The 13,387-nt window shown below is 32.6% G+C and overlaps 1 protein-coding gene across 2 annotated transcripts; it reads right to left on the bottom strand.

The window, feature by feature from the left end:
- Nucleotides 1–3,371: 3,371 nt before the first annotated feature.
- LOC108337739 (uncharacterized) lies at nucleotides 3,372–7,663 on the bottom strand. 2 transcript variants are annotated; one of them, XM_052879826.1, is made up of 4 exons: nucleotides 6,844–7,658; nucleotides 4,173–4,265; nucleotides 3,765–3,832; nucleotides 3,372–3,694 (listed from the first exon to the last, which is right to left on the bottom strand). In XM_052879826.1, exons 1-4 carry the CDS (start codon nucleotides 7,480–7,482, stop codon nucleotides 3,547–3,549), a joined length of 948 nt encoding a protein of 315 aa, XP_052735786.1. In that variant the 5' UTR covers nucleotides 7,483–7,658; the 3' UTR covers nucleotides 3,372–3,546. The 2 variants fall into 2 exon arrangements, with proteins under 2 accessions (XP_052735786.1, XP_052735787.1); XM_052879827.1 differs by lacking the exon at nucleotides 3,765–3,832 and having other exon boundaries at nucleotides 6,844–7,663.
- Nucleotides 7,664–13,387: the final 5,724 nt, after the last annotated feature.

The following is a 13,387-nucleotide window of genomic DNA, read 5'->3' as shown; positions in this document are numbered from 1 at the left end:
GTTAGATCTAGTGTTTTAGGAATTCTTTGAGTCATTGTGTGTGCTGTCCAGCCTTGTTTCCACAGATTTCTTAAATTTGGTGTAGTTTTTGTGGAAATTTACTGCATAATTAGGCTATAGCAAGGGTGAATTGTTGAATCTTGCTATTTCTGTGAATTTACAACGTTTTATCAAGTTTCAATTGTCATTTCAAAGTTGTTTGCACTGTTCATTTGGTCCTTTTCCAGCCTATATGCAAATTTGCCTTTTAAACCGTCAAATTGTGCTTTAAATGGAAGTGAACCAGTGTTTTTGCATTGAAGTATGTTTCTGATTGGTTTAACAGTTTGCACATGCTTAAATTCATTATACTAAGTTGTTTGAAGAAGCAATTCAGTTGTTGAATCACTTTCACACAGTTTTGGGTTTAAAACCACCATTTCAGTACACTTTTTCTGGTGCAGAATACATTTCCAGCCATTGTTTTGGTATTTTATTTTTGTCAAATTCATTTCTAGATTGTGGAAAAAGCTGGTTCAATGTTTGAAAATGAAAATGAATGATCAAAAGAAGTATAATCAAGTGATAAAAGGCTTATAAAACCTTACAATCCAGTTTAGAGGCCTTAAAATTCAAAAACTCAAAATCTGAATTTCATTAGGGCATTTTAACAAACACTTTGGTAAAATATCAAACAGTTTGGTCTGGATGAGTTTGTGATATGCTATTTTCGTTTTTATTGCTTTCTTAATCTGTTCTAGTGCCAGTATTAGGTTCCTTTTGAGTGCTTTCCATTATTCCATCCTTGTCCCCATTTGATTTCCTCATTCTTGGCTTCCAAACTATCAAACATTCATAAATCTGGTTTGAAATTCTGGTGCAGTTTGCTAATTCTGTTTGGTGACTGTTTTGGATGATTTTCATGGTGTTGTGAAGTCCTTTTGGATCATTTAAGTTGCAGAACCCTTTCCCTACCAAGGTAGCATCTTAGGAAGTGGAGAGGAAACTGAATTTTTGAATTCAAGTATGTTGTCCAACAAACATTAATTGCATTTTTCAGCAACATAAAACACTTTTCTACAGTGAGAATTTGAGTGAAAATTGGCAACTCCTATAGCCAAATTTTTAGAGACCAGTTACATACCAAAGTTAATGAGAGGTTGAGTGTTTGGAACTCAAAAGAAACTTGGTAGAAAAGAGCTAACACCTTAAAACAGTTCTGAATGTTAAGCACCAAAAATAGTGTGTTATCTACTTGAGTGGAGTGAGTTAGTGAGGATTATTTTTCTTAGCTCCACCCAGCAGCTGTGAAACTTGTGTGGCTGCCAACATTGTAGTTGTCCTTTGCTGAGAAAACAAGAGCTGCAAACCATATTTTAGGTTTTGTTTTGAATGCAACTCACATGGTCAAATGGACTTTTGGAATGACAATGTGTAAACTAAATTTAAATTGATCATTTAGGTTCTATTTTGAACTTGTTCAGCTAGTAAGAACCCAGTTTTCATCCAGTTTTGTTTTGACCAATTTAGTCCTCATTCTAGTTGATTCAATCAACAATTTTGGACCAATTGAACAATTGATGTGCTCAGTTTGGAGCGTTAGCTTTTCATGCTGTGATATAACAATGCAGGTCTGAAAATGAATGGTGACCTTCAAGGAGATGCAAATGTTTGTGCATAATTGATTTGGAACAAATTTTATAAGCCAGTTATAACAGTTTCATATGACCATTGAACTAGGCAATGTACAGGTCATCAAGCATCCACCTGGGTGCTTTCCAGTAGCAGAATACAGTTGTCCAGAAGCCTTAATGTGATCATGTTAATCATTTTCTGCAGAAGTGGACCAAATTAGCATAGTGGCAGCAACACTTTTATTTATTTTGTAGTTACTTTGAGTCATTTGATCTGTAATGTTCCTGTTTTAGATCTCTTTCAACTTTCATTGTAAAAGGCCAATTAAGACCAAGTGCTTTGATAGTAGACGGTGAGTGTGTCTTGTTAGCCAAAGCTACAAGCCTCACCTAGGATTTCCTTTGTTTTATCTTCACGCCCTAGGCTTTTGTTCCATTAGAAGTCAGAAAATTAGAAGTCAAAGGTGTTTTATCTTTCATTTTGATTGTTTGAGTCCATTTTTAAATTCAATAGTGAATCTTACTTTGAAAATGGTCAAGTAAGTAACCTTAGACATTCTGGCTAGGTAAGACTTGGTATTTAAGCGACCTTTGGCTCACCTCTCTTACCTGGGAATTGTCTCTTGGTAAAGTCTTAAACCTTTTCAAACTAAGAAAACCACTTTTGAAATTAAAAAAATGTCTAAGGAAATCATAATCACCAAGAGAGAAATAGAAATAAGTGAGCTTAGGAACTTGTTTGCCCAATACATGAAAAATCAAAATGAGGGTGAACAAAAAGAAAGAAGGAAGGATGAAAGGTACAACCAAGCTAGGAAAGATATTCCATATTGATAGGCTGTCGTTGAAGCTATCAAATTAATACTAATTTTTAAGGCAACTTCAGTATTTTTAAGTAGTATTCAAGAAAGTAGATAGGATTAAAGTAACCCTGAGTCGTCTCTCAACGAATACGGAATTGCCTTTTAATATTTGAATCTTATGAATGCAATGCAATGTTCAAGAATAAAAATGATGTTTGGAGAAAGTTTAATGAACAAATAAGAAACTTAAAAACGATTATAATAAAATAGGCTAATTCCACTGCTTTTCCAAGATCGATTCATCATCGGTTATTCATAGATAATTGTTCAATTGATTATTATTTAAGTTTCAAATTAATTAAAGCACATTCTTAATTAATTTGAAGGCGATCATGCATTTAACCAAAGTAAATTCTCAATCAAATGCAAAACCTTTCTAGATTATTCACAATGAATTCAGCCAAAGTACATTCTCAATCAAATCTTATTGTGTTTAATCATGTCTATTCTTAAATTCCCTAACCAAATTAAAAACTAATCAATCAAAGTAAATTCTCAATTGATTATAGTTGAAATTATTACTACCAATCAAAGTACATTCTCAATTAGTAGTAAAAACCATTTAATCATATGAAAATTCCTAAATTAAATCAAAGTAGATTCTCAATTAAACCTAGAAACCCTAGAACTCATAATCCATGCAATTCCTTCTTATTAATTAATGATTACACCGTTGAAATTTTATTAAATTTTAAAAACTAAACATAATTAAAAGTTTGAAAATTTGAGACATAAGAGTGTTCATAGTCTAAATATAGCAAACACGAATAAATATATCTACTTCTTTGACCAATAATTTACTTGAACGTCAATTGTTGACCATCAGTTAAAAAAATTATGCTTGCGATTGAGATGGATATTCTGTGAGGATTGGATAGAGAGTTTGAAATACCTGTGATCCAAATCCAATGAGTTTCAAATGCTAATGATTTAGAGTTTATTTATCAACATGCCACTAACCCCTTTGCATTGAACTATTTAATGAGCCTATGCTTTGGAGACAATGGAAAAAGAATGTGTTTGTAGGGTTTGTTTCATATAATGGAGTTTGAAGTAGGATTATTGTTGTTTTATACATTTGAAGGTGAGACCTCTGCAGGTACCTGGAAATCCAAGAGATAAGACTTGAAGATGCTGAAGAACTCATTGGCCTTCTCCGCACAGAAAGCATGCCCCGCCTTCTTAATGACAACTAGTTGAGCATTGTCCCCTAAATGCCTGCAATCCAAATCCAATGAGTTCTAAATTCAAAACTGATGCTAACAACTACAATGAGAGTGTTATAAACCTTTTCAATCTGTGTCCCAGTTCTAAAGGAAATACTTGATCATGTTCTCCCCAGATTATTAATGTAGGCTGCATGCAAAATTAAATGAAGCCTTTTAATGTAACTACTAGCACAAAGAGACAGACTGCTGCCAACACACTCTTCTTGATCTAAATCTATTCAAAACACAAAATCATGAGTGAAGTACATTAAGAGGAGAGTTAGCGACAACATACTGTTTTAGTATACCTCTACTATTATTTATAACTTTATAATTAAAGATATAAAATTAAGAGAGTAATCAGATTGTAATTTGCAATAAATTATAGCTAACAATAACAGAGAGTAAGTTCAAATAATGTGTTGTTAACATTTATCAGTTTATAATAGGAAGAAAAGTTATCCAGTTAAGAGGAAAGTTAAATGAACCTGAGATATCTTGGGGATGTCAGAAAGTTTTCGGTCCTTTACAAGGGCTTTGATGAGTTCTCTCTTTTCTTGTTCATAGTCCCTGCACATTGTCTACCCAAAATCACCAATTTAAGCCCACTCTGGCTCCTTTACATTCACAAATATACACCGTAACATTCTAGTTAGTTAAAATGGCAGTTGAAACATCATCTATTTTAAACCATTACATACACAATAACAACAACAGACTATTCTTTCTCTTTTAAGTAAGCTTGAAGTCACGTTGCTAGACTAATCCACTTATAACAGCCAAAACTAAACCGGTAACTTACATAAACAACCTTTAGAACAGAAACAAACTAATAAAAATAGTATTACATCCTTCACTATGATAAATTAATCCAATTGCCAAGTAATCACTCTTAACTCATGACCAAAAAGGGTGGCCAAGTATAAATTAAGCACACAAGAATTTATAAAAATAAATCAAATGTATGATAAAACTTTTATACTGCGTTGCATATCGCTCGAACTAGTCTATCAACCTGCCCTACTATCTACTGTCAAATTAGAAAGGGTTAAATATCTCTCTTTGAAGCTTGAACACGCCTCACAAATTATGTGTCCTGGTGTGCAACACCTATGTCGGACACCAATATGCTTACAATACTAACACGATACATATCGTTGACATGTCAAATTGAAAGATATTTTTTTTTTTGTCTTTAACACAATCTTAGAAAAGAAAAATACCATGATTTTCTAAAAATCCAAAAACCTATAAATTTATTATATAAGTTTCTATTATAATTGTAGAAGTAGAAACAAATAACAAATCTTATATCCTCACTACTTTCCACTTTTTGGATATTAAATAGATAGATTAGATTCGTTTTTCATTTGGTGATAATATGTTTAGCTATTTTTAAATTTTGATACATTTTTTTCTTTAAATTTTAAAAATGAATCAATAATGTTTTTATAGTGTTTTATACTAACATTTGAACTTAAACATATCAGAGAGTATAAATAACTTAAATGTTAATCTAAAATATCATTTGATATGTTAAAAATATTTAACACAATTAAATTAAAATAGCTATATTTACTCATTTTAAAAATTTGAAAACTAAATTATATCCAAGTTTAGGATAGAAATGAATTCCAGCCTAAAATTGTGAAAACTTAAAAACTAAAAATATATTTAACGATAGAAATAATGATGATGACGGAAGAATCAGCCTACTACTGCTACAAAACTAAACCAGCCCAGATTGAGATATGCATATCAAGAACAAAAACCAAGTAAATAACAGTCACCTAAATAATCTAAACTACAATAAATTAATTAGCTAAATTGATTAAGTACCGTACAAGTCAAAACTTGGAAGTGACTAAGAGAGGAAGGTTAGATTTCCAAAGACACTGCCAAAAGCTCTAATCGCATAGTTGTATTATTCATACAGTAATGTCTTTTAACATTTTTTACCATATTGTTTCTGTTTTCTCTTCGTCTCATCTCTCATCAAGTAACCAATCATATGTACAGAAATCTATAATATTTATCATTTTTTTTTATTTCTTTCTTTTAATCAAAAAATATTACACATAGTTTTCTCTCACTTTTCTCTGCTTGTCTTTTATTAAATTAAAATATCAATGGACACCCAAATGCTATTCAAACACTTTAGAGAAAGAAAGCCGAAAATAGAAGTGTAAATATGAAGGTGAAATGAAAGAACTGAAAAAAAAAGAGTATAAATATTGATAAAAGTGTTTAAATATAAAGTTATACATATTTATTACTATTCTATCACACACTTTTTTGGTTATGCTTCTTATCTCTCACTTCTTTACATAAAATTTCAAAATTAAAGTACGACAATATTTTCATCTACTTTCGTAAGATTGGCCCTTTTAACAAAACAAAAAGCCTGTGAGGCTGTATAAGACAAAAAGTATAATAGAACTAAAGTTTATTTTCCCTGTTTTCCAATCAAAATTTAAATTATCAAAAAACGTTCAACTGTAAGACGTAAACTATCAATCAAGAGAGATATCTATATAAGGGAAAGAACAACACCGAAAGTACCAAACTATTCCATTTTCTTTTAAAATACAGTAAATGTAAAATAAAAGATATGTTATATACACAACATAAAATATAGTTTTGGAGGGATTATTCTCAAGGTCTAAAACCTTACAGACCAACAAATAAGTTGCTGTCTTTTTTAAGTATAATATCAATATGAAGCATCTATCAACTTTATTCATAACTAACTTTATTCATTCCCAAGCACTTGTTGGTTATCTATTTTAAAACTATATATTTCCTTCATCTCGATAGTTATTTTTAATTAGTTTTAGTATTTATGCCATAAAAATCAGAGGTTTTATTATTTTATATATATTTCATTATTATAAGAAAATTTATTTTATTTCTCAATTTCTGTAAATACAATTCTAAGATACAGATAACAAAAAAGTAATAGTTGCACTTTATTTATAAGTTTTCCCCCTACTTTTACAAATTAAATTTCATTCTTGTTTTCATTTTCTTCTTCACTGTCAAAAACATTGAACGGTAGGATTAAAGAGACGAAAACATGTAACTTCTAGACACAGTCGAAAACATGAAAATAATTGAATCTTACATTGAAACATGAAGAGTTGAGAAGAATTTTCTTACCTCAATGAAATCATGGAGGAAGCAAGAAGGAAACCAGCTGAAGAGAGTTGGTTTGAAAAAAGAATACCGAACAAGCTCCTTCAGTTTATTCGGCGTTTGCGGCACCAAAATACTCGCAGCCTCATCCAAATCCGTCACAGGGAAAAGCCCTTCCTTAACGTCCCTCTCCTCCATACACACCCCTGACCCACACACCACCACCTTCTCCACCACCACCGTCTCTCTCTCCATCGCCGCCATGCAGTACGCCACGAATCCGCCGTAGCTCAGCCCCGCTACACTGACCCGCCGCACCCCTTGCGCCTCCATCACCCGCATCACACATTCCGCCTGGAACCGCTCGCTCCGCTCGGGCCGGGTCGTGTAGGACCCGCCGAAGAAGACGAGGTCCGGCACGTACACATTGAAGAGCGACGCCAGGCCGCGGACGAAGTCCCCCCACTGCCACAGCGCATTGGCTCCGAGCCCGTGGATGAGGAGGAGGTTGGGTTTGGCCTCGGTTGGGGCCTTGGGGGCCCAGTAGTGCATTACGGTTCCGTCTTTTAAGTCTGTTATGGTGGAGCGGAGGCCCGACCCGGTGAACGCTGACCGGTAGCAGCGGTTTCGGGTCTCCGTGAAGCTGAACAAACAGTGAGTCATGATTGAAGAAAAGGAGAATGGAGACAGGCATGAATGGATGGTGGTGACTGTGGTGTTATTAAAGTGTCTGGCTCGTAAAACTACATTTTGCAAATCCGTGTGGCACGTGCCGAAAATGATTGGGGGGAAATAAAATTATCCAGAAAGTAGGTAGGCGGGGAAATAGATCTAACGAGACTCAACCTGCATCACCTATTTCCATCATGTGTAATGTTATGTGGTTGAATACAAAGTTCTTAAATAATTAATATCCGCCTATTTATTCAATCTAATTATTGAACAAATATATTAAGTTTTCTTTTCATTTACTTTTTATTCAATACTATATTTTATAAAATATTAATTGGTACAGATTTGTGTTAAAATTTTATCTCCAAATTATCTTCTGATTGAGTGTAGTAGTGCTGTGGACTTTCTTGCTTTTTCATATTCAACATTGAATATAATATAATAATAATAATATAACAGTGTGAATGAAGTGTTACTCTTACTTTTTCATATGAGCCGCCGGAGTGATTAATCTTATTATTACTCGTTTTGGATTAATTTATAAGAAAAAATCATGTTTATTGAATTCAAATATTAGTAAATTTATTCTCTAAAAAAGTCATTTAATATTTTTCTAAAACCATATATCCGGATTTAATTCAAGAATTTATTTTCAATAAATATGATTAAAAGTCATTAAAGAATATTGTCAGAACCACTCAAATACACGCACGTGTCATTTTAGTGGATTCCATGTGTCAAGCGGAGGGCTCGACACTCAGCTGGTGGAGGACAGGTGTTGGCAGATGAGCAGACGTCCGTTTTTGACATGGGAAGCAAAACTTTGATTTTCAGAAAATCACGTCACACTCTCTGCATGCAATCTCTCTTCCAGATTCTGAACCTCCATTTTCTCCTCCATCTCTCTAAAAAATCTTCCTTCTCTCTACAAAATCTCACCATTTCTCTTCTCCGATCACCACTCAGGCACCAGTTCTACTCTTCCGGCGTAGAGGACGTCCGTTTGAACCGATCAGTTTCGGATTCTGGACTGGTAAGTTCATCCCTCCCTCATTCGTGTGTTTTCTGTTGCATGCAAACCCAGATTCTTGGTTGCATGAGTTGATCCTATCATTCTGAGTATTTTCTGGTCTTGTGTTTGTTATAGTTTCTTAAAACGTGCTCGTAGAATGTTAAGACCTCTGTTAGAGAAGAACCCTATTCTGTATATGTGAGCGTTCAGCTACATTAGAGGTAAGGGAAGCTTATATGATTTAATTTGTATGATGTTTGAATTGCATATACGTTCGTTGAGTTGATGAATTAATATGAAGCATGATTTTTGATATGTTTGACTATATGAAGTATGATTTTTGATATGTTTAACTATATGAAGTATGATTATTTGCTATGTTATGGGTGTTTGATCTTATGAAAATAGATGTTGAGAAATGAGTTGATATAAATGATTTGAAGTATGAAATTTCCCTAAGATAATGTGTGTTCGTTACTGAAAGGTCTTTGACCGTTCGAATTTTTATAGAGGACTCGTTTAGAATTGGATTCTTTCATTTGGAAAGAATTTATGTTGAGGACGAGCGTCTTCGTCTAGTACAATTTGTGTACAGGCGTTCCACCAAGGATATCCTTTCCTTGGTATTTTAAAATAAAATTAAATATATCTGTGTAGTAGTATGTCCGTTCGTTCTTGAACATTAGTCCAATAATATCCTATATTCACCCAACGTTCGTACTATTATGTGCTAGGTCTTTCACCAAGCGCTCGTATCATTTAGAGTTAGGTCTTTCACCAAGCGTTCGTACTATTTAGTGTAGGGTCTTAAACCAAGCGCTCATTCTCTTTTCCATAAATTACCTTGATGAAAATAACGTTCGTCTAAATTCAATATTATACTCTTTCTACCATGTTCGGTCTTTGACTGGCATTCGGTTTCCTAATGTTAAAATCAAATAAGCTAAGTATTTATAGGCGTTTGGTTTCTTCATGTGATTATTCGAGGTACTAGCCTTTGAACGTTTTGAAGTGTCTGACCCCATTGGGTTCGGCCTAGAGCCTTAGTACTTGGCCTTGGCTTTTCGTTGTTCGGTTTGAGCTCTCAGGAGTCAATTCATTTAATTGGCTCACTTTGTAAATAACATTCGTTCTATTCGTCCTTGTAATATATGATTGTACTCTGGTTCTTCTCAGCTCGATAGTAAACCCTCTTGGTCTTAATCTTTTCTGGAACTGGAGACCTCTTGGTCTCGCTCCAAGGGTTCAGTCTCATTCTGAGTTCAGGGTGAGCGTTCGGTATTTTGTATCTTAAGTGATTTTAGTTAAAATGGAAGTTTGAAAATGAAAGATGATGGAATATGATTCATATGAAATGTATTCAAATTTTGGACGAGCGTTCCGAGGACCAATAACTCATGAATGTATATGGAAATTTGGTAAAGTATGAATGTGAGCATGCTAAGCTGGCAGTTCATCCTGATGTTCTGTGATTACTCGTCCTCACGTAGAGGAGGGTAAGTCATGTGTGGGAATGGCAGGAGGTCCTAGTCCTTATGGTTAATTTGGACAGATAGGACTAACCTCGGGTGGCAGCTGTTGAGGGTATCCCAGTTACTACATCACCCGGGTGCACGAGCATCGTAGCTACACAGAATTCATACAGTCTGGACAGTCAGTCTAGTATTAGGCTTTGTATGAAAGAGTGATGATTTATCTTGTTTGGTTTTGATTGTGTGAAATATATGTTTATACATGAATTAAATTACATAAGCTTACCCTATGTCTTTCTGTCTTGTCTGTTTTGTACGATCGGTTGTCTTTCTGTTGCAATGATCATCCATGTGGATGTGAGCAGAAGGAGACGAGCTGCTAGAAGAGGCGCTGGAAGAAGAAAACTTAGTAGAGGTAGAAGTTAAGACCAAACAGTAGAACCGTTTAGTCAGTAGTTTAGTTGGATAGTAAGGTGATCGTTCGATCACCTCTTTTCTTTGTTTTTGTATGACCATCCAGTGTTGGCTTTTGTAAACCGTTCGGTCAGAATTGCTTATCTTGTATAGTTTAAGTCTTATTTCCTGCTATAAGACCGTTCGGCCATAAGCATACTCCTCTTTTAATGTAAGACTGATCTGTAATATTATTTAATGTGATTATTCTCTTATATAGTTTTAGACTGTATTTTTGGGATGTTACAAATATATTCATATATTATATTAAAAAAACTTATATAAAATTAATTAATTTAGTATATTGTATGTGTATAAAAAATGTATTATATTATGTGAAATTAATTCATTTTTAAGTAGGAATGGAAATAGATCGAATTGAACACAAATAGTGCATAATTCTAGTAAAAAATTCGATCGTTCATGTTTATCGTACCTGTTTAAAAAATACTCATAATTTTTTTAAAATTCACGAATATTCATGAATATCTATGGATATTTAAAAAAATAATTAATAGATTTTTAAAATAAAATCTAAACAAAATTACAAAATAAAATATAATGTAAATTAAATTAAATTTTAATTTTAATTAAATTTAACTTAATGAAATTTGAATTAATTTTTTTTTTTGCGAATAATATATACGGATAAGGTAGTATGATACTAACACTCGACTCATTTATAAGTGGGTATCAAATTTTTTGTTACCTATTACTCGTAGTTACCCATTTGAAGTATTTACTTACTACTCGTAACAGATTTTATCCGCAGATATCCATATACATGAATATTTTTGTCATCCATAATCATTAGCATCATAAGATTCTTGATAATAAAGTTGTTGATCTGATCTTCTTTTTCCATATTCAAATTTCACTAAATAAGTTAAGTCATAATGTATTAGAGACTTGACTTTATATTGTCTGGTTAGTATCTCATTTGATACGTATGGTAAGTGGAGTTATAATCTATTTGACTTTCAATAGGTATCATCAACTTAATTTGTCTCGTAAGCTCAATTCATCGAGGCAACTTGGTTCATTTGGTTAACTTAATTTGTCTCATTAGTTTGATTCATTTGATCAACTTGGTTTGTCTTGTCATCATTGTTTGTATTGTTTTGTCTACCTATTATCTATGCATTCCCAACAAGATTTGCTTCAACTCATAAACACATGTTAGACAATATATATAATCAACAAATTTATGATTGACATATCTTAGACTATTTCACAATATCTAATTAGGACATTCTTTTGTAGAGTCTAAAGGATTTTTAGCATAAATTTTAGACATTAAATTTTAATCATTTTATTTGAATAAAGTATTTTAGTTACTACTTGTACCGTCATAGTCGATCGAAGATTGACTTCAAACTTAAGTCCATCCAGTATCAAAATGTCTTAAAATTGATCTAATTGCTTGTGTTAAAGTCATTAGGCTAATGTTAGGAAATTAAGTCCAAGACATCAGGAAGTTGATCGCCCTAAAGTCAACCTAGAAAAAAATATTAGCATGATGTCTTTGGGTTGATGTGACCCAAGAAGTTAAGAAATAACTCGTGAAAAATAAGTTTGTACTAAAGAGTTGGGCCTAAACCTTTAATAAAGTAGGTTTCATTTTATTTCCTATATAGGAGATATTTTACCAAAAGATGAAAGGGAACTAAATATTAAAGAAGAATATGGATATCTTATTCTCAATCTTAAAGAAAGTAAAGTTTTGATGATGATAAAAAATGAAGAAAAGTTGAAGACTTAATAATAATAATGAAGATTTATGGGGAATTGTTGTAGAGCTACATATTAAATAACTACATTAAAAACTTATAAATTTAGTTGTTGAAATCATGTAATATATGTACTTAATTAAGGTAGTAAAAATAGAAGGTTAGAAGTCAAAAGGTTTACTAAGTTAAAATAAAGTAAAGGTTTTTATAAAACTCTAATTTTTAAGAGAAATTCAACACCCTCAATCTCTCATCCTTCCTGATTTTGTCCAACAACAAATATTATGTGTTATGATATAAATAGGTTTAAGAACTTGAATTTTATGACTTAAAGTAGTGTTAACTTTAAATTAGACCATTCATTCTTTGTTTATTTTCTGATTTAGAATCTTTAAGTCTAAACAAAACACTACTAAATGCAAAATTTATAGTTTATCTTACAAACATTAATAAAGTAATTCACATAGTTGAAATCCAGAAGAAAATAGTCTCATTAACATTATATGAAGAAACCAAAAACAAAAATAGTTTTAGTTTCCATTGACTTATAAAAATTTACATTAATGTCATATAGAAAATAATTTACATTAATATTGAAGAAAAAGAACACCAACTTACATATAGATAAAAAAATAGTTTCCTTTGTTGATAAAAATTCAAATAAAGCATTGGTTAAAAAATAAAAATAGTCCTTTCAATACTATGAAAAAAAAGCACACTAAGTTTCTTTTGTATTGGGTTGCCGAGTTACTTGTTTGCTAAATATCGTCATGTAAGTTTTTTTTTTTACTTGGTACATGAAAGACAAGTTCCTTTGAACTTGGCATTGGTACACCATTTTACTTTTTTATGCTCGGGCACTATAATGTCAGGCTTCTTTTGTGCTGAGTCACCGAAATGTTGTGCTTTTCTTGTATTCTGGTACACGTCGAATTTATCTTGCCACCGAGATGCTCTTGTACTCAAGTACTAGGACGATGAGTTGTTGTTGTACTCAGGTATTGGGTGACCGAGTTTATCTTGTACTCGGCACTGGCACACCGAGCTTTTCGTGTCCTTTGGTACAAGAATGTCGAGTTTCTGATTTGTTTGGAAGGTGCATTCTTGCAGTCTTTGGCTTCAGTCCTTGTTCTTATAAGGTCATGTGAACCAACCAACCTCTTACATTGGTAAGGTGGATTCCAATCTCTCTTTAACCTTTAAGATTCCTCTTGTAGTTCACCCTTCTT

Source organism: Vigna angularis, chromosome 7, assembly GCF_016808095.1.
Source record: "Vigna angularis cultivar LongXiaoDou No.4 chromosome 7, ASM1680809v1, whole genome shotgun sequence".
Taxonomy (NCBI): Eukaryota; Viridiplantae; Streptophyta; class Magnoliopsida; order Fabales; family Fabaceae; genus Vigna; species Vigna angularis.
The sequence above is the reverse complement of the archived record's forward strand: the minus strand, read 5'-3'. Positions and strand labels throughout refer to the sequence as shown.